This window comes from Odocoileus virginianus, chromosome 15 (assembly GCF_023699985.2).
Source record: "Odocoileus virginianus isolate 20LAN1187 ecotype Illinois chromosome 15, Ovbor_1.2, whole genome shotgun sequence".
Classification (NCBI taxonomy): Eukaryota; Metazoa; Chordata; class Mammalia; order Artiodactyla; family Cervidae; genus Odocoileus; species Odocoileus virginianus.
Window position 1 is genome coordinate 51429729 of NC_069688.1, and position 20653 is coordinate 51450381.

The following is a 20653-nucleotide window of genomic DNA, read 5'->3' on the forward strand; positions in this document are numbered from 1 at the left end:
TCTCCCCCCAAAACTCTAGGCTGCTTCAACTCCAGCATCTAGCAAAATGGTTCTCACCCAGTAATTATTTTTAAAATACATAATCTTAGGGAGGGCTTTGTCCTACCATGAGCTCTTCTAAAAGGGTTCGGAAGAGCCTAAATAGAAACAGAGGGGAGCGCGCCGAGTGGCAGCTGGCTTCAGAGAGCGTACCTGGAGGAGGCAGCGGCTCGTCATGGCCCGGTAGCAGGCTCTGTGGCTCTTGACTGTCGGCCTCTCCCCCAGGCAGTAGCCCCACCTCTTGACCATGTGAAACCGCTTCGCATGCCAGATGTGAGTTTCCAGCCATTTGTTCTTCTTCTGTCTCCGGTTAAATTCCAGTATGCGGTTTATGTGACATCGTCGAGCTTTATGGCACTTATTTTTTGAGTGTTCTTTTTTCTGATGAACCGCTTTCTCTGCCTATAGTTTCAAGAAGACAGGCAGATCCCGGTTTGTGACCATCTCAAAACAAAGTTAAGTGTTAGGAATTCAAAGAGCTGATTTCAGGTGAAGTGAAATACCTTACAGACTCCACTAGTTTAATTTTTTAACTTGCTGATTTTTTCCAATGAAAGTAGAGGAGGTCGCAGAAAGAAAGAAGATTTTAGGAAAAGGCAAACCTAGGAAGAAAACTCAGTTCTATCGCTCACGAACTGGGCAAACTTTGGGGCCTGGGAAGATTAGAATATTTACAAAATGTTCAACATAGTAAGTCAAACTGATGTGTAGCTATCAATATCAGACAGCAAGAAAGAATAAATCAAACGCTAGCTCTTTGTTGTTTTCTTTCTATAGTTTTTTTAACCTCGAAGATCATAATTAAACCCAAAACTAAAGACCAAAAATATAAAAGTGGGAAAAACCTACACAACTCATATCACTTAAGTATTGAAAGACAAATGCTAAATGCAATCATAAGGAAACAGACTTCCCATTAAATCTAGAAAGTACAAAATTCCTGTTTAGTTTTCACTCTTCCTCTCTTCCATAGTTAAGCTAAACTTCTGTGGGAAAAACTCTTCTCCATTAGTTTGTGGGCCCCTTAAGAATAAGGATTTTACCTTAATGGATTCTAACCCCACCACCAATGCCATGCCAGTACCTAGAAGGCACTTGATAAAGAAATTTTGAATCAATTAATGAAGACAAAGGGTGTTTGGACAATCACAGAATGACCAAACCAAGAATTTTGGTAAAGCCAAAAATAATAGGACTTGAACAAAAATTAAATCCAAGTTCAAGTTTTCAATTTTAAAAAAGACAAAAAGCAATCCTTTAAACTTCTAGCTCTAGACTGGTCACACTTCAAAGTGCAGAGCTAAATTACTTACCTGGTAAGAAGGTCAAAATTTATTTTAAATCTGACTGGGAAACACCAAATGTTTAACATCATAAAGAGAGAGAGGTTTCAAATGCTATATTTAAAAGTAGCTATAATATCCAGCAGCATGCTAATTTTGGGGGTATGGGGTTAATGGGGGAAAGATAATGATAAACCAAAAAATATGCAAAATGAGTATGTTGTTTCTTAGTTTTCTTTTTAATAAATTCTATTAGGCTGCTGCTGCTGAGTCGCTTCAGTCGTGTCCGACTCTGTGCGACTCCACAGACGGCAGCCCACCAGGCTCCCCCGTTGCTGGGATTCTCCAGGCAAGAACACTGGAGTGGGTTGCCATTTCCGTCTCCACTTCTATTAGGCTAATACTTCTCAGTTTCTTTAAAGAACTACTAACCCAAACACTTACACTAAAGGACTCTCATACCTCTTTCTGGGCAATCTCCCGTAACCGCCGAGGAAGGCGTTTGACATTGTGGCTCATGGCTCTTCGTCTCATGTGCCGTGGCAGAGTCTGGAAAACCAGCGAATTAGAAGATTTCTGGGTCACTGCTTTCAACATGGCACTGATTTCAGCAGCTCGGGCTTGAGCAAAAGTAGAAGCTGTCAAAGGAAATAGCAATGCCATTAAAAACTCATCTTGAATCAATACTTTTCTTGGTAGATTTCAGAAAGAAAATAGATTTTAAGTACATGCACTTACAATTCATCTGCTATGCTAACCCCCTAATAGATTAACACCAACAGTAGTTATTTCTGTATTACATGATTGTGAAACTGTCCTTCAACCTATATTTTTCAAGTTTTCTGCAAGGATTCAGTTCTACTTTCCTAATCAGAAAAAAAATGTTTAAAAAAATAAGCTTAAAAGGTTTTCTTTTTTAAAACAGAGGGCTACATGCAATATAATCACAACCATTCTTAAGTGTAATAATCCCACAAGAAAACAAAGAAAAAACAAAATCTAAGTTTTGATTCCAAGGGTTTTCTTCCTTAATAGTTTCTGCTTTTTTTACAAATATATAACCATAATTATTTTTAGTTTTCTTTATTGAAAAATAGACTTTTTTTTTTTCCCTAGAGAATAAACAAAGTGCTGGAGACACTTAAGTGAATTCCTCCAAGAAGGCATAAAAACCATAAAAATACAGAGTTATGAGGTAGTGGGGATGAGGGTGAACGAGGGGGCCTCAGGAAATGAGGCAACAAAGGGCCTGGAGACAGGACCTTACAGGCCGTGGCTGCCCTCAGACTGCGCTAAATTTGGTTTTATCTTTGGAGATGCGTGCGGAAGAGTATGGATGGCATTTTATATTTTTTAACAAGGATGGGGTGGTGCCAAAGACAACTTTAAGACAAAAAAGACAAATCAGGACCTCTAAGAAGATGGTGAGAGAGAGGGGGGAGAGCAAGCAGGCCCAGGCAGTAAGTCCAGGCTGCAGGTGAGACACGCCTGAAGTGAAAGTCGCTCAGTCGTGCCCGACTCTGAGACCCCAAGGACTACACGGTCCGTGGAATTCTCCAGGCCAGGATACTGGAGTGGGTACCCTGTCCCTCCTCCAGGGGATCTTCCCAACCCAGGTCTCTCGCATTGCGGGCAGATTCTTTACCAGCTGAGCCACCAGAAAGCACTAGAAATCTGGCTGCAAGAGAAACAGAGCTCACAGTCCAACCACGCTTGGCCTCCGTACAAACACCTACCAGTTATATACTTGGGAATCTCCTGAGAAGTGCCCTCGGGACCCGCTTTCCATCCTCCCTTTTTTCTAAAGGTTACCCTCGAGGAAGGCTGCTCTTTCGCATCAGACTCAGCCAGCGGACGGTGGGTCGTTCTGGTCTGCCGCTGTCGGGAAGTTCCAGGATGAGACTCTAGTATGTTTTCAAAAAGAAAATAAGAAGAAACAGGTCACTTTTGTCAGAGATAAGGATGAGAGTGTTGGGCGACAACACTGATCGGGATTTTAGCCCTGTAACCCCTCTGTAAGGTGGCTATTCCTGTCCTCCCCCGCAAGAGGAGGGATCCCAGGTGGGGAGGTGAATTGACTTGCCCAAGGTCACACAGCTAGGAGGCGGCATGCTAGCTAACCATGTCCCTGTGACACACGGAAGCACCTTGGATATAACAGATACAAGGGAATTTTCTCCATATAAATAGCACAATGTGAATTTTACACCCAAGTTCCCTTAAATATTACAGTTCACCTGATTGTGCATATTTAGTCTTTCATCTTAATTCTCTGGTACACTCCAACAGATAGCCACTATGCTAAGAAAGAAATAAAGGAAATTTCTATACATATGCCTGGGCATTCAAACCATTCTGACTTCAAGATATCATCAAATCCCTCTCTGTGAACACAGAAAGATCAGTGGAGACTTTCACTGCATTCTTGCTTATTTCCATTGTGGTGACAATTATTAAGCCCTTATAATCATGAAACATGTTGCAAAGTCTGTCATTGTGAGATATAAATGAGATATGTGTTAAGGCTTCTCACCTGGCCTGTTGGGCATCAGTGTTGCATCTCAATCTATTTTCTATTTCCTGTTGTTGACTAATAAACAGCTGTCCCCTTCACATCACCTTGTAAGATTTCTAAAGTCAGTACAAAAGTTAAATGCAGACATGATAAAGGCATTGTATTTCTTTTAAGAAACATACCAGTACAGATAAAATGTATCAGCTCTAAAATACGTACAGCCAGTTCATTATTCCCAGCCGCTATGTTCTAGAAAGTCGCAGCCAACAGTGAACCAGTGAACACCGAGCCCTTGCTCCTAGAGAAAACATGTACGTGTCCATGCGTGTATGTGTGTTACATATATCTCAGAGATTACGGTCTTAAATCGTGAGAACAACTCAGTCTTTCCTTTCTTTTCCAAAGAGAAAATGAGGTTCAGAAGTGTTAAGTGACTTGCCTGGGGCGGCCGCACAATCAGCACTCAAACCCCTGTGAGAGCTGGAGTCTCTTAACACTACACAGCCCTGCCCCATCAGCCTCCTCCCTCTGGTAAGAAGGTCAAACAGGACAGCACTGGGAACTCCCCTGGAAATACCCATATCAGGTGAATCAAAAATTTTCCCATTCTTGGCATGACCACCAAAGTGCCATGAGGATTAACTTTGGGGTTACAAATTTAGCACCTAGGAGAATTTGCAAATACAAAGCTTGCAAATAATAAGGGTCAATTGTATCTATTTTTAATCTAGCTCCTCCATCACTTAGATTATGATTACCAAAGGAACTGACAAAAGCAACCTGATCCACAGGGAAGTGTCTGTAGAGAGTACCATGTGTATCTTACCTTTTTGACACTGGAAAGGTTTTCCACCTCCATTATGGTGCTTTACACCACTGTCAGCCACAAAGCCAGAGGATAAAGTCACATTGGTGGGCTGGTTTCTCATTTTCTTTGCATGTTTTCTTTCTTTTGCATTAGACATTTCTGGAAAGAAAATTAAAATAAACTTTGAAATAAATTTCAAAAGTAAAAATAAATTTAACGAATAAATGTTCATGTGACTTAGAATTTGAATCTTCAATATAATACATCTCCATTTATTATAGACGGGTTAATGACACCAAAATGTTATCATAGGGGACTTCCCTAGTGACTCAGTAGTTAAGACTTGGCCTTTCAGTGGAAGAGGCGCAGGTTCGATCCTGGTCGGGGAGCTAAGATACCACATGGCCAAAAGACCGAAACATAAAAACAGAAGCAACACTGTAACAAATTCAATAAAGACTTTAAAAATGGTCCACATTTTAAAAAAAAACTAAAAAAAAAAGTTACTGATACTGATTGACAGCAGGGATTTATAACCAGAGGGACTAGTATTAACACCAAAAACTCTTCATTCAACAGAAAAAAATAACTGTGTTGTACTGTAAAATAATTGAATCATGTACCAGGGTTGACACTGCATAAAGTTTGTTGGCGGGATGAAAAATGAAGATAAGATCCCTAGGACCTTGTAAAAAAATTTAATTAGCTAAAACAGTTTATCAAAATTAAGTGAAACAAGAGCCACGTGAATCAATGAAAAATGAAATTCACTATTCCAAGATGATACCCTCACCAAAAACGGAACATAAATTACTAACATTTTCATTTCTACTACTGAGATGAGGCCAGCTGTACCTTTAATCTAGGACAGCAGAAGATTTCAATTTAAAGGACAAAGGGACAAAAACCTAGTGGAGCCTGATTCCACAGCGGTTCTCAGCTCTCAAACTCAACGCCCCCTTTCTTTTATTGAAGAGCTTGAAACACCTGTCTTCTATTTTTAAATGAAATTCATTAATTATATAACCTACTAGACACATAACTTTTATCAAAACAAGTCCTATAATATGTGCTCTCATTGTGATGTAGAAAGTGAAAGTGAAGTTGCTCAGTCGTGTCCGACTCTGCGACCCTAAGCTACATGGACTGTAGGCTACCAGGCTCCTCCATCCGTGGGATTCTCCAGACAAGAATACTGGAGTGGGTTGCCATTTCCTTCTCCAGGAGATCTTCCCGACCCAGGAATCGAAGCTGGGTCTCGGGCATTGCAGGCAGACACTTTATCATCTGAGCTACCAGGAAAGCTCCCATTGTGATGTAAGGGAGAACTAAAAGTAATTAGTGAAGTGAAAGTCACTCAGTCGTGTCTGACTCTTTGTGACCCCATGGACCATATAGTTCATGGAATTCTCTAGGCCAGAATACTAGAGTGGGTAGCCTTTCCCTTCTCCACGGGATCTTCTCAACCCAGGGATTGAACCCAGGTCTCCCGCATTGCAGGCAGATTCTTTACCAGCTAAGCCACAAGGGAAGCCCAAAAGTAATTAAAACAATATCTATTTTCTGTATGCAAGTATTTCACATAACTACATGACATTATGAAATAGAGAGGTATGTTTAACCCAGGGGGATAATCACAGACCCAGGCACCAACAGAGGCATGGGCCCGATCTGCAGAGCTGAAGTGGGATCCTAGAAGCCCCCACACAACAGTCATTAACTCTTTCCTTGCTGACTGTAGGGAGGGAAGGGTCCTGCAGGAAGGAGACACTAGGAGGCTGGGAAGCTCAGTGCAGCCACAACCAAGCTATTCTCCAAGCATTTAAATGTTTTAATACTAGTCTTTACTCATACCTATACATAGAATTACATGCCCGCAACAGCTACAAAGGCAAAGAGATACAGGTGTATACCTGTTAAGACAGGGTAGTAATGCCACTGGCGACATGGTTCTCTAAATTCGTAAACACTCTTTGGTAAAGTACAAATTTTATTTTTAAAGTTCAATCTTGCCTTTTTATTGTATTCCTGGAAAATTCAGTGCATATTAAATCCATGCAGCCACTTCTTTATGCAAAGCAGAGTCAGGTATTGTACACTGCAGGATGGGTAACATCCCTGGCCCCTGTCTAGTAAATGGCAGCAGTGTTACCCCAATCACTATGCTGACCACCTGCACAGACTTTCAAAATTTACATCAGGATTTGCACCACACCTGATGAATGCCACTGAGTTAAATTCACTTATCTTCTTTCCAATTCAATACTTCATACAAAATTAAGAGTAATCTATGTGGCAGAGTGTTTAAGAGCCTTTACTTCAAATGAGAAAGACCTCGATTCAAATATCTTCCTTAACACTTTTTAGTCATATAATCTTAGGAAAATTATTATCCCTTTTTGAGCTTCGGTCTCCCTTTCTATAAATGAGAATAATCTACAAATGGTTGTAAGGTAATGTACCCAACACAATGCATGAGGCTCTGCATATACTAAGGGCTCAGTTTATGGTAACTCTTATATAAAAAATGAAGTAACAGAAATGTACCTCATTTCACTTTCTCACTCCATTCTGTTTTCACTTACATGAAAAACAACTTGATCTGTACTCTAAAATATCTTCCAAACTTAAAAATATGTAGTAAGTAAACGGAGCTCTGCAGAACACGTTGGTTAGTAAAGGTCTTAATTCAGATCAGACTGTATTAAGAATCATTCAAAATTACCCTACAAAACAGTTTAATCCACCTGAATCAGAACTTCCCCAGCAAAACACACCACTACCTAGGAGCCCTGGCTGGGACACCAAATTTAGGGATCAGAAATCATATCTCTGAGCTTAGGTTTGAGAGTAGAAAATAAGCAGATTGAATTAGCAAGGATTCTCAAACAGTTCAGATGCCAGAAGAGGATGAATATAGAATACATCCTTATGAAGTCTGAGGATTTAGTTTAAAATAGCTTCCAGCAGGAATTTTAACTCTTACCTTTAACATTATGTGAATTTTACATCTATTCCTAACAGTCACAGTTTTTGTTTTCATAGCTATTTTAGTCAAAACTTTATGAGCACTAATAAGTATGTGCCAGGCTTTATAAAAGTATTTTCTCTCAAATATTCATATAAATTGGACATGTCATGTTTTCCCATCCAGTATATTATCCCCTGGCTGATCAGACACAACCCTTGGTAGAGTAGAAGCTGGTTTGAAACCCAGGGAATTAAACAGGTGATCTCTGATTTCTTTTAATCTAAAAAACTGGTGACTCAGATTTAATAAAATCTGCATAAGGAATACAGGCATGCTATTTCACAAGAAATATTAATATTTCCAGTTTACTGCAGTTCAGTTGCTCAGTCGTGTCTGACTCTTTGTAAACCCATGGACTGCAGCATGCCAGGCTTTCCTGTCCAACACCAATTCCCAGAACTTGCTCAAACTAATGTCCATCAAGTCGGTGATGCTATCCAACCACCTCATCCTCTGTCATCCCCTTTTCCTCCTGACTTCAATCTTTCCCAGCATTAGGGTCTTTTCCAATGTGTCAGTTCTTCGCATCAGGTGGCCAAAGTATTAGAGTTTCGGTTCAACATCAGTCCTTCCAATGAATATTCAGAACTGATTTCTTTTAGGATTGACTGGTTTGATCTCCTTGTAGAGATCTACAAGAGTCTCTCAAGGGTCTCTACAAGGGTCTCTCAAGAGTCTTCTCCAATACCACTCAAGTTTAATTATCTGTAATGCTTCAAGAGAGTGCCTATTTAAAGAATCATATGGTGAAGTGTTTTGTAAATTAAAAACACCTCCTAATTATCCAGTTTAATCAAATTTAATAAGCTTGGAGGTACCTACATGTGCTTAATAGCTTTGGGTTGTATATATACCAAAGTAGCACATGGGTGCGGCATCTTTCCTTAAAGAATTACTCATCTTAAGCACCAGTATTTATTGAGAACTTCGTGTGTCAGGCCCTATTCCCCAGGCCTTACTCATCTATTCTTACAACCCTGTGAGGGAAGCACTAACAATATCCTCATGTCGTAAATGGAAAAAACTGAGGCACAGAGAGGTAAAACTAAGCTTGTGACTGTGCGGGGACTCAAACCAGCCGGTCTGGCGCTATTCACTATTCTTAAAACAAAAACAGTTAGAGAACAAGACCACACACAGTAAAAGATGAAAGGGCTTCCCTGGTGGCTCAGTGGTAAAGAATCCGCAAGAGACTTGGGTTTGATCCCTGATCCAGGAAGGTCCCACAAGCCACGGAGCAGCTAAGCCCCTGCACAGCTGCTGAGCCTGTGCTCCAGAGCCTGGAGCGGCAACTACCGAGACCGCGCCCGAGAGCCCGGGCTCTGCAACACGAGAAGCCACGGCGGTGAGACGCCCTGTGCCCCGCAACGAAGCAAGTCCCTACCTGCGGCAACTAGAGGAAAGCCTCAGCAGCAACTGACACACAACACAGGGGTCTAAAATGAACAGGAAAAAAAAATTTTAGTCTTTTAGACTAAATTTTGCAGTACAGCACAATAGGAAACAGGATAAGGGAAAGAAAAAGTGTGAATCTACAGGAAAAGTCAATGAGAAAATAAGATTTCATTAGTCACCTGATCTGCCTCTTGAGCAATCTGTATGCAGGTCAGGAACAAACAGTTAGAACTGGACATGGAACAACAGACTGGTTCCAAATAGGAAAAGGAGTACGTCCAGGCTGTATATTGTCACCTTGCTTATTTAACTTATATGCAGAGTACATCATAAGAAACACTGGGCTGGAGGAAGCACAAGCTGGAATCAAGATTGCCGGGAGAAATATCAATAACCTCAGATATGCAGATGACACCACCCTTAGGGCAGAAAGCAAAGAAGAACTAAAGAGCCTCTTGATGAAAGTAAAAGAGGAGAGTGAAAAAGTTGGTTTAAATCTCAGCATTCAGAAAACTAAGATCATGGCATCCGGTCCCATCACTTCATGGGAAATAGATGGGGAAACAGTGGAAACTGCAGCTGGCTATTTTCTGGGCTCCAAAATCACTGCATATGGTGACTGCAGCCATGAAATTAAAAGATGCTTACTCCTTGGAAGGAAAGTTATGACCAACCTAGACAGCATATTAAAAAGCAGAGACATTACTTCATCAACAAAGGTCTGTCTAGTCAAGGCTATGGTTTTTCCAGTGGTCATGTATGGATGTGAGAGTTGGACTATAAAGAAAGCTGAGCACCGAAGAATTGATGCTTTTGAACTGTGGTGTTGGAGAAGACTCTTGAGAGTCCCTTGGACTGCAAGGAGCTCCAACCAGTCCATCCTAAAGGAGATCAGTCCTGGATGTTCCTTAGAAGGACTGATGTTGAAACTGAAACTACAATATCTGGCCACCTGATGTGAAGAACTGACTCACTGAAGAGACCCTAATGTTGGGAAAGATTGAAGGCAGGAGAAGGGGACAACGGAGGATAAGATGGTTGGATGGCATCACCAACTCAATGGACATGAGTTTGGGTGGACTCTGGGAGTTGGTGATGGACAGAGAGGCCTGGCGTGCTGCGGTTCATGGGGTCGCAAAGAGTCAGACATGACTGAGCGACTGAAATGAGTCGGAACTTAGGGAAGAAAGTATTCAAGAATCTGCTTCGTGACTTCAGGAGTAAGGACGCTAGATAACGAGAGTGGAGAGAGACAGTAGGAGAGGACAAAACTGAGTAGGCAAGGCTTGGAGGCCAAAACTCTAAACCATGAAAAAGCTCTGAAAGTTCTCGAGTCAGAGTTAGAAAGCCAAAACCCCACAGTATGTAGAAAAAGAGGTGGAAAAAAGAGGATTCTCTTATGTTTCAGAAGCAGGGGAGGACAGGGACTTTTGCCAGTCTTTTTCACTGCTGCATCTCCAGGACCTAGCAGAGTGTCTTGCACAAAGCAGGTGCTCAATAGACATATTTGCTGAATATACATGTGCATCCATAAAAGAAGAAGTGAAACATGCCTATAATGCATATTTTAACAGTAAAAAATATTTAGCCAAGTACCGCTGCTTCTGATACTGCATGACTGAATATCTGCCAAGAGAACAGCTCTGGGGCCATTTGCTGCACCAAGATCAATAATCTCCTACTTGAAATCAGATGCCAGTCACTAGGCTTCTGCAGAGACATCCTGTAAATCTCAAGGGGCTCTCCAGAGGAGGAAGCATGGGGGGGGGGGGGGCAGGGGGGAGGTGAACAGTGCCAAGTGACCCATCTTATTCCTTCAGAGAGTGCAAGCCCAGTCCTAGGAGAGCCTGGTGGGGCAATGCAGAGAAACGACAGACAGAGTGGGCTCAAGATCACAGGGGCCGAAGTGTAAACAGATAAAGTAGGGGTTCCCCAGAAAAACAACCAAAGCATTCTTGGCATTAGAGAAGCCATTTCTTGCCTAAGCCATTTTGTGATCTAAGCCTGGCCACAATGCTTGTCCATGAACAGCATGGCTCAGTAATAATGATCCTAATGGACCTAAAAAGACGATCTTAAGATCCCCTGGAGCAGGAAAGGGGCTTCCCTGGTAGCTTGGACAGTAAAGCGTCTGCCTACAGTGAGGGAGACCCGGGTTCGATCCCTGGGTCGGGAAGATCCCCGGCTGCCCATTCAGTATTTTTGCCTAGGAAATCCCATGGACAAAGGAGCCTGGTGGGCTACAGTCCATGGGGTCTCAAAGAGGGTTGGACACTGACTGAACATCTGAAAGGGACCTAAAAAACAACTGTTATCAGGCAGGAGAAGTAGCAATAATAAAAATCAGTTGTAAACTCCCATTTCTATTTCCTGGACCAAGATTAGCCTGAAGCATGTTCTCCAGCTGTTTTGCAGAATTTGAACCCCCTTGGGCACTCAATCATCACATCAACTGGGATGATGATGCCGACCTTTCTTATGACCCCCTCCCTCCCCCCGAACCCGTGGCTTCCACTAAAACTAGAACTGTTGACCTTTGCCACAAGTCTATGCTGAATTGCCTTCCGCTGGAGCCCCTTCATGAATATGCATGTATCCCTAGCTTAAAACCTGGAGAAGGAAATGGCAACCCACTCCAGTATGCTTGCCTGGAAAATCCCCACGGACGGAAGGAGCCTAGCAGGCTACAGTCCAAGGGGTCGCAAAAGAGTCGGACACGACTCAAGAGACCTAACTTACTTTAGCTTAAAAGGTCCCGGATTTCTGTTGGGGAGACACTGCTTTGGGAAAGATCCCCTGTATTCTCCTCACTTGAAGCAAGTAATAAATCCTTTCTTCTGATCTTTGGCTTCATTGGGTCTTTTTGTTTCGTTTTTTTTTTTTTTTTGGCTTGACACCCACCAAGACGTGACCCCAGTTCTCTGGTAAAAGTAGGAGGTGCCAGGCGGGAAGAAGGGGCCCCAGAGCTGACAGCAAGGGAAGAAGAGGAGGTTATAGCTGGGTGTGAGAGAAAGAACCTGAGAGGAGCCCGGTCAATACTGGGGACCCGCAGGGGGCGGCCACACACTCTCTCCCACATTCGCGAGCCCTGGAGGACGCCAGCCCATCACGACCTACCTGCCAGACGCCCGGTGGGAGGAAACCAGGACTCCCCCCCCGAGTCCGGATGACAAGGTTCTGCCACAGTCACCAAGGACCCCGGCGCGGAGAGCGAACTGGAGGGCGCATGCGCTAGTGTGACCGCGGCCTCCACGTGGCCCGGAGTCTCACGGAGACTACAACTCCCAGAGGAGGCCCGGAGTCGCACGGAAACTACAACTCCCAGAATGCCGAGCGAGCCCCCGGCGAAGCTTTAAGGCAGCGATTCTGGCCCCGGCTGGTCAGTCAGGTGAGGCGCGAGTGAGAGTTGTATTCTGCGTAGTTGTTTGCGAGGGGAGCAAGGGAAAAGGGTTAGCCATGTCGTCTTTGGTCAGAAGGGTGATCAGCACCGCGAAAGCCCCCGCGGCCATCGGTCCCTACAGGTACAGGAGGGCTGTGGGAGCCGAGAAGGACTCGAGGCGTCTGGGGTCGCGACCCCGGGGCGGGGACACGGGCCGTGTGGGGTGGGGGTTTGGGGCTTGGGCTAGTCCGAGTCAGAGCTGCTGCGGACCTCGGGGTTCACTGTGCCCACTCTGACTGAACCACTCGGTGCAGGCAACGCACCGAGAGACTCAACACCAATTGTGTTATAAAATTACCAATTGTATTTAAAGTTATAAAGGAAAAAAGATGTGAGGGGAGACGTCATGAAATAAAAGGGGAAAGTTGGGAGCGTGCTGGAGAACAAAATGTAGGGAACTAGGACATTAGAAATGAGAATATTTTCTGAATAACCGTGAAATGGGGTAAAACAGATTTTACTTCTAAATTTAAAGTGAAGTTAAGGTTTCTTTATAAAAAATTTTTAAACATTTAATGCCATTGAAATGTGTACTTAAAAATGGCTAAAATGAAAAAAAAATTGGTTAAAATGGTAGGTTTTATGTTTAGAAACAATGGTGGGACTTTTTATCTGAGAATTAATTGCCTTTAAAGTTGATTTGTTTGGCTTTCTTTCAGGTCTCAGTGTAACTTATGCCCTTCCCTGTGATTTTGTTACTAATTCTGATATTTAGTTTCCTCACTACAAAAATGATCAGTTAAAGTAAACTGTGTATCCTTCTTGACCGTCAGCAATGATTAACCTTGTCTAATTACTTATTGTCTTGAGTGCTTGGCTGTGCTTTCTTTTGTTGGTTATGGGATCTTAGTTCCCTGACCAGGAATTGAACCCTGCCGCTGGAGTGAAAGTGCCAAGTCCTAACTACTGGACCCAGAGAATTCTCTGTTTAGTGTTTAAGAAACTCCCAACTACTTTCCAAAGTGTGTGTACTATTTTGCATAACCACCAACAAAGTTTGAGGGTTCCATTTTCTCCACATCCTCATCCATACTTATTATCAGTCATGGCTTATTGTGTGTAATGTGGAGTGGCTTTGGTTTGCATTACTCCTTCACTCTTTGTATGTCTTCTTTTATGAGGTGTCTGTTCAGATCATTTGCCCAATATTTTGCTGAGTTGTGTGTCTTTATATTATTGAATTATATAAGAGTTCTTTATATATTCTGAATACATATCCATTGTTAAATAAGTGTTTCACAAATATTTTCTCCCAATTTGTGACTTGGGTTTCCATTTTCTTAAAAATGTCTTTCAATAAGCAAAAGATTTTAATTTCCATGAAGTCCAGTTACCAATTTTTTATTTTATATTTTGTACTTTTTGTATCTTAGCAAAGAAATCTCTTAGCATTGAGTTTTACATTTTATATTTTACATCTATTGGATTTCTGTTCTTTGCAGTCAGGCTGTGTTAGTCGACAGGACCATTTACATTTCAGGACAGCTAGGCATGGACCCTGCAAGTGGACAGCTTGTGCCAGGAGGGGTGGCAGAAGAGGCTAAACAAGTGAGTCATTTTCCACATTTGAAGTTCCCTTTTATACTTCTTTTTCATCATATTGAGAAATATTAAGAATCCATTTGGCTGATTTGTTTTATAGAGATTATCAGATAGATGCTTTTTAAGTTATTGGTTGACTTAAGACAGTTTTACATCAATAGAAAGTTGGAAATTTGATGAATCATTTAAAAACCTAAAAAAAAAAGATTTTACTTGCCAAGGTGACTTATTGGGTATTAACTAAATTTACTGTGGTAATCATTTCACAATACCTATATGTATTAAATCATGATGTTATTTACCTAAAACTAATGCAATGTTTTATCTGTTATATTTCAGTGAAATGGGAGGGAAATTGTGAAAGCAACTGTGAATTGTGAAAACATCTTGCCACTTCCACATGAGTTGGGAAATTTTTTTAGGGCCAATGACCTGCAAAAATAATCCACCACCACAGAAGTAAAAATCAGTGTTTGTTAGAAAGAGAGAAATAGCAAAGGTTACATGCAGTATGCAGTATATTTCCTAAAACATTAATAAGGATGGGGGTGTAATTCTAATCCAATAAATAGAATTAAATTATCATTTAGTACATTCACTGAGTCATTTGTGATGTCCAAAGGTAAAAAATAACCTAAAATTGTGCATCATGAGGAACTAGCTAAAGAAATCCTGCTAGATCTGTACAACTAAATTAATATGGAAATATCTTCCAGATGAATTGTTATATAATAAAACCAAGATACAGAACAGCTTGCACAATAAGCTACCATGTGGGTGTGTTTGTCTCTGTCTGTGTCTCTCTGTCTAAGGATATATACATTTATGCTGGTATAGGCATTGGCTGTCTCTGGAAGGATATACAGGAAACTAGAAACAGTTTTCTAGTGGCTGCCTTTGTTGAAGGAAAGGGGAGGGGGAGTAACGGTGAAAGACATCTTTTCACTGTGTATGTTTTTTGTAGCTTTTGAATTTTTTGCCATATCCATGTATAACCCATTTAGAAGATTAAATTTTTAAAAATCATCAACTACTATAATGTGACCAGTCAAAGTGGAAGACTGAATTGGAAAAACAATAAATTAAGGACAGAGTGAAAAACTAATGCTTTTCCAAAGACCAAAGTGTCAAACATACACAAAATTTACTAATAATTGTTTTTTAAGAAAAAGAACCTCTTTAAAAATATTGCTTCAAAGAAAACAGGTTTTAATGCTTACTAGCTCATACTTTTCCTGAAAGTGATACAGAATTAGGAGCCCCAGTAGTTATTTCTGTTTTATCTTAGTTGACATTGGTTGAGAATTTCACAATTCTAGCATTGAGGAAGAGACTTCAGTCTTTCTCCTCACAAAAAGAGACAAATTCTCACTATATTTCAGAAAGATTCATTCCATCAAAGAAAGCCAAGAGGCAGTTTACTTGTATAGAGGTGGCTTGTGAAGAGTGAATTTCCTAGAAAAGGAAGATTTCTCTGCAACAAAGGAAGTACTGGTGAAAGATGGTTAACGGAATTGAGTTAAATCTCCCATGTGGCATCAGTGCCTAAGGGCTGTCTTGCCTTGGTTCACAGGCTCTTACAAACATAGGTGAGATTCTGAAAGCAGCAGGCTGTGACTTCACAAATGGTGAGCAACTTCAAATTACTCCACATTTCTGTTTGATAATTTTTTGGTCTTTTGAAAGAACACATGGCATCTGATAATTTGTCCTGCCATATCTTTTGTTGTTTGAAGTTGGCTGAATTTCAGTCCCATAGACACGATACCAACGAAAAATTAATCAGTAGTCGATCTAGAGCCATATACACAATATCAGTAAAAAATTAATCAGTAGTCAATCTAAGAAAAAAATGGAACATTTTATTTGACCCAACCGGAGGATGATACCTGGCAGACAGTCTTGCAGAAAGCTCTGAGGACTATTCTGAAGAGGTAAGGGGAGAGGCAAGCATATACATGACTTGGCACACATCTTGGCAGAAGGTTAGTGCTATTCGTGAGGAACAGATAGCTAAGTTAATGGTTTTAGTGCTAGGTATGGGAACATATGTAAAACTAGATTCATAACATTTTCTCCTGAAAATATGTATATGGGGGCCAGTTCTGCCAATTTCCCTAAAGCACGAAGTGCCTTATCCTGATCTTCCTGAATTCCTTTCAGGATGTTTTGTAGGTCAGCGACTACAGTGGCTAATGACTTGATTCTTGTAGAACTGGATGCTCCCTTTTGATCTTAATTTCAATCAAAGTTTGGGAGGTATTTCATGACCAGTTTGTCCCCACAGGGCTAAAAATGCTCATTGCTAGGTCGGGCAAAGACTTCGTTGATATGTCACTCAGTGTGCTATTAGTGGACTAAAGCTCTGTTAATAGTAGCCAGAAGCCAGGAAAGATTCTCTCTTCTTGCTGCTTCCCATATCTAGAGTACAACTATTATAATCATCGATCTTGAAGAACTGTACTTTAGGTCAATAATTTCAAGTCATCTAGTTTTTTTATTGGAGACTCAGTCACATTTGATAATGCAAGAAACAATAATCTTGCAAAATAGAACACAGGTAATATAGTTAGTGACATGAATAAGCTCTTAAGTAAGTTATGTTATGTTCTAGGGAGTCGCATGGCTAGCACCAGCAAAAGAAGAATTGAACTTTATGGTTGAACAAGTATTTCTGTTGCTGAAGTGGTCTGGCTAATGCTCTATGAAGATACCCAATGCACACTAGAGGGGAGGCAGGAGGACTAAATGGGCAGAGAAAAGAAATTTTATGTTAACAGTTTTCTTGTCTTGCCTTAAAATGTGAATTTTATTTCATCACTGCCATTTTTCTAAGTAATGTTTTCTAATGACAATGTATATATCTCCTAGTGGTAAAAGCAACTGTTTTGCTGGCTGACATAAATGACTTCAGTACTGTCAACGATGTCTACAAACAATGTAAGTTATCTGGCTTTGTTACTATTTTATGTATCTGTTGGACTCCCCTGATGGCCCAGCAGTAAACCACCCACGTTGCAGTGCAGGGGATGCAAGTTCAGTCCCTGGCCCCAGATGATTCCATGTGCTGAAGGGCAACTATAGACCCAACATAGCCAAATAAACATTTTAAAAAGGTATATATTAACCTTAATAAGTGTCCATTATAAATTAAGAAGGGCTTTCCTGGTGGCTCAGTGGTAAAGAATCCACCTACAGATGCAGGAGAGGTGGGTTTGATCTCTGGGTTGGGAAGATCCTCTAGAGAAGGAAATGGCACTCCAGTATTCTTGCCTGGGAAATCCAGGACAGAGGAGCCTGGTGAGCTTCAGTCCATGGGGTCATGACTTACCAACTAAACAACAACAATACATTAAGAATATTGGGCGAGGTTAAAGAAATGGTCATAGATCCTGTCCTAAAAGAATGAATAGCTGATTAGAAACACGAAGTGTCTCCCCATGAAAAAGTTCCAAGACATTTCTATTGCATTCCCATACCGCAACCAGACAAATCCTTTTTCCTTAAGCTTAATTTTATTGCATCCTTCCCAGGTTTTCTGTACTCTCCTAATCATTTTTCAACACATGACTGCATTTATTATTGCTGTGATGAGGTCTAGCCATGATCTGTCCTGCTCTCTCAGAACCATTAACTGGTTAGTTAATATTTCTGTGCCTTGGTTTCCTCATATCCTAAATGTGGATAACATCTTGTAAGGTTGGAATTTTAAATGAGTTAATATAGCATGTAAGCATGCATGCTAGAACAGATTCTGCAGAGTATATATTTTCATTTTTTTCCCAGAAAGCTAAGATATTTTTAAGAATATTAGATATTGTAAGACTCACGGCAAAGTATTTTGTCAAACAAATATGAACATGAGCTGCTTTTTTCCAGTGTTGCTTGTATCTAAGAATTGACATAGATCTGAATCACTTACCAGATTCTTGATCCTGCCGTGTTGAATTACAAAATAGTATCTGAAAAAACTAAAATGAAATTCTTTTAAATTAGATTTCCAGAAGAGTTTTCCTGCACGAGCTGCTTACCAGGTTGCCGCTTTGCCCAAAGTAAGTACACATTTGTCTTAAAAATTAAGAAAATTAAAAAATTAAAAATCAAGGCCACAAGCTTCCCTGGTGACCTAATGGTAGGAGTCCACTGACCAGTGCAGGGGACATGCATTCAGTCCCTGGTCTGAGAAGATCCTACATGCCACGGGGCAGCTATACCCGTGTGCCAAAACTACTGATCCTGCGTGCCTAGATACTGTGCTGCACAACAAGAGAAACCACCACCATGAGAAGCCTGTGCTCTGCAACTAGAGAGCAGGCCATACTCGTCACTACTAGAGAATAGCCCTTGCAGCAATGAAGACTCAGCACAGCTAAAAATAAATAAATAAATCTTTAAAAAAAAAATAAGGCCACACATGAATGTGAATACAACAGAATCATTTTACTTATGAGAAGTAAAACAGCAGCTGTATTGTTTTGCTGTTACTTAACAACTATAAATTGAGCCAGGTCTGTGAGTTCTACAGTTAAAATTTTAATTTTCTATCATATAATAAAAAATCTAGGAAATGCCCTGGCAGTCCAGTGGTTGGGACTCCACGCTTTCACTGCTGAGGGCCCGGGTTTGATCATTGGTTGGGGAAAAAGATCCCACAAGCTGCATGACTTGGCCCAAAACAAAACACACTAGATTCTCCACTAGAAAAAATCATCTGAAAAACAATGGCTCATAGATTTCTCACCATTCTTACTTTGGTTTTCTAATTGAACTAGAAGCACTTCCTATGCCCCTTAGCAGCATGATATTTCTCCTTATAAAAAAGCAATTCTCATGGACTTATACTGGAAATTTTCCACCAAAGAAATTTAGCTTCTGTGAATGGTATTTTTGTTGCTTTGACTGTTACTTGGAATGATCAGTATCATCAAATTTATTAAGATCCAGAATGAGATAGAAGGAGCTCTGAACTTGACATAAGACATGGGTTTGAACCTCTGCCACTTGGCTTTGTGTTCTGGGATGGGTTAAACAACCTTTCTAAGCTTCAGTGTCTCATCCTCTGCACTGAGAGAACTCTGATAATAGAACTGCTAGGGGAGTCACATGAGCTAACATAAATGAACATGCTGAGCACAGTAGCCTAGCCTCTTCTTAGTGATTCTTGGTGAATGTGCCCCCTCCTTTCCTTCTTTGAAAAGTTTAATGTTAAAAATGCATATGTTTTCAGTAGATATTATGGTGCTCTCTTAATCTGTTATTTTCCCAACAGGGAGGCCGTGTTGAGATCGAAGCAATAGCTGTGCAAGGACCTCTCACGACAGCGTCACTCTAAGTGGGCCAAGTGTTCTTTAGTTTGGAAATTTAATAGTATTTTTAAACTAATGGCTTAATCTTTGCTGGAAAGGGTAAGGTTGAAGTATCTGGAGATATTATGGAAATACCATATAATAAGGGGAACTGAACATGAAGATTAATGATGAATCTAGTTACTAATGTTATAAATTTCACTTCTGTAACACTTGTATTGCTGGATGTGGGAAAACAGACATGCCTTACTTAGTTAACTCAGAAGAATAAAAGAAGAAGGAAATAACATGTAGGAAAGATGAGCTACTATTCCTGAGAAATAAGAAAGAGCACACCTAATTCAACTAAACCCTATTAATTCAATGATGTGAAGTATTTTATTATGTCAGATATGTGATTTTTACTGGAATAAAATTAAAGCATTTAAATTTCAATGGCAGAGATAAAGGAGAAGAAACTGGACCAAATTTTATATATTTTTCTAGTGGAAATAAAATAGCATGCAGATTTTCCTTGGTGTTATTCCATTCACTGATTTTTTTAACAGTTTAATTTAGATATTAAATTACATTACCTAAATAAAGGTGAAGAAACTATGAAGTTTAAACTCTCAAATATTTTTTCTCAAGGTTTACTTCTGACTTTACATTTTTACACTGTTGTAAAGGCTCTGTATAACCATTTTATGTTTGTTCTTTGAAGTCTTTTCACATAGAAACTACTACATGAATACTTCCTTGTTGTAGAATAAATTCCAACACAGAATTTTATAGATTTAAGAAGTAAAAGTTCCCTTCACTCACTGTCTATTTCACTTACCTCCCCAAAGACAACCACTGCTGAGGATTCTGAGTGAGTGTAACCAACAGATAGTTTTCTATCCATTACATACTTGATCATCTAGTTTGGTTTTGACTTATTTATATAAATGGAGCTTTAGTGTATATATTATTCTACAGATTGCTTTCTTCTTGTCTTGAAGGTTTTCCATATAGATACATATTGATCTACCTCATTTTTAAAGCTGTTGCAGACTTCTTTTGTGTAGATACACCTTAGGTGAGTTTAACCATTGTCCAAACAATTCCATGTTTACAAAATTACCATATCAGTGTGCTGTAACATTCTTACTTACACATGTAACATTTTACATATACCTATTTGTTTCAAGTTGTTTTAGAAATATCTTGCTAATTTGTAAAGTTTGGTCACCAAAAGATAATGTTAGAAGCACTTCTGAAGAGCAGTTTTAAGACCACAGACTGGAGTAATTCCAGCAGGCTTCAAGGCCCGG

At 40.4% G+C, this 20653-nt stretch overlaps 3 protein-coding genes across 7 annotated transcripts in view; 1 reads left to right on the top strand and 2 right to left on the bottom strand.

Moving 5' to 3' along the window:
- POP1 (POP1 homolog, ribonuclease P/MRP subunit) overlaps window positions 1–12381 on the bottom strand; it is a 51133-nt gene extending 38752 nt beyond the window's left edge. Inside the window, exons 1-6 of one of the 5 annotated variants that reach the window (XM_070477352.1) lie at window positions 12189–12381; window positions 9061–9112; window positions 4664–4804; window positions 3059–3226; window positions 1785–1960; window positions 193–441 (exon numbers count right to left, since the gene is read on the bottom strand). In XM_070477352.1, the coding sequence (XP_070333453.1) occupies window positions 193–441; window positions 1785–1960; window positions 3059–3226; window positions 4664–4802 (732 nt within the window). In that variant the 5' untranslated portion in view covers window positions 4803–4804; window positions 9061–9112; window positions 12189–12381. Of the gene's footprint in view, window positions 1–192; window positions 442–1784; window positions 1961–3058; window positions 3227–3855; window positions 3954–4663; window positions 4805–9060; window positions 9113–12188 lie in introns of those variants that run through there. The other 4 variants (XM_020911182.2, XM_070477354.1, XM_020911178.2 and 1 more) reach the window with 4 other exon arrangements.
- Window positions 12382–12465: 84 nt separating this feature from the next.
- On the top strand, window positions 12466–19871 carry RIDA (reactive intermediate imine deaminase A homolog). Its single transcript, XM_020911183.2, has 6 exons — window positions 12466–12592; window positions 13953–14058; window positions 15626–15680; window positions 16924–16992; window positions 18049–18104; window positions 19322–19871. Exons 1-6 carry the CDS (start codon window positions 12528–12530, stop codon window positions 19382–19384), a joined length of 414 nt encoding a protein of 137 aa, XP_020766842.1. The 5' UTR covers window positions 12466–12527; the 3' UTR covers window positions 19385–19871.
- ERICH5 (glutamate rich 5) overlaps window positions 16258–20653 on the bottom strand; it is a 35211-nt gene continuing 30815 nt past the window's right edge. The window contains exon 4 of the mRNA XM_070477355.1: window positions 16258–17325. Coding sequence (XP_070333456.1) covers window positions 17090–17325 — 236 coding nt within the window. The 3' untranslated portion in view covers window positions 16258–17089. The remainder of the gene's footprint in view (window positions 17326–20653) is intronic.

Excerpts from the sequence above, each read along its gene's own strand:
- RIDA (XM_020911183.2), top strand. The coding sequence starts at position 12,528 with ATGTCGTCTTTGGTCAGAAGGGTGATCAGCACCGCGAAAGCCCCCGCG. Across the intron at positions 12,593-13,952 it reads GCGGCCATCGGTCCCTACAG|TCAGGCTGTGTTAGTCGACA; the intron begins GTACAGGAGGGC and ends TGTTCTTTGCAG. Across the intron at positions 15,681-16,923 it reads AGGCTGTGACTTCACAAATG|TGGTAAAAGCAACTGTTTTG; the intron begins GTGAGCAACTTC and ends TATATCTCCTAG.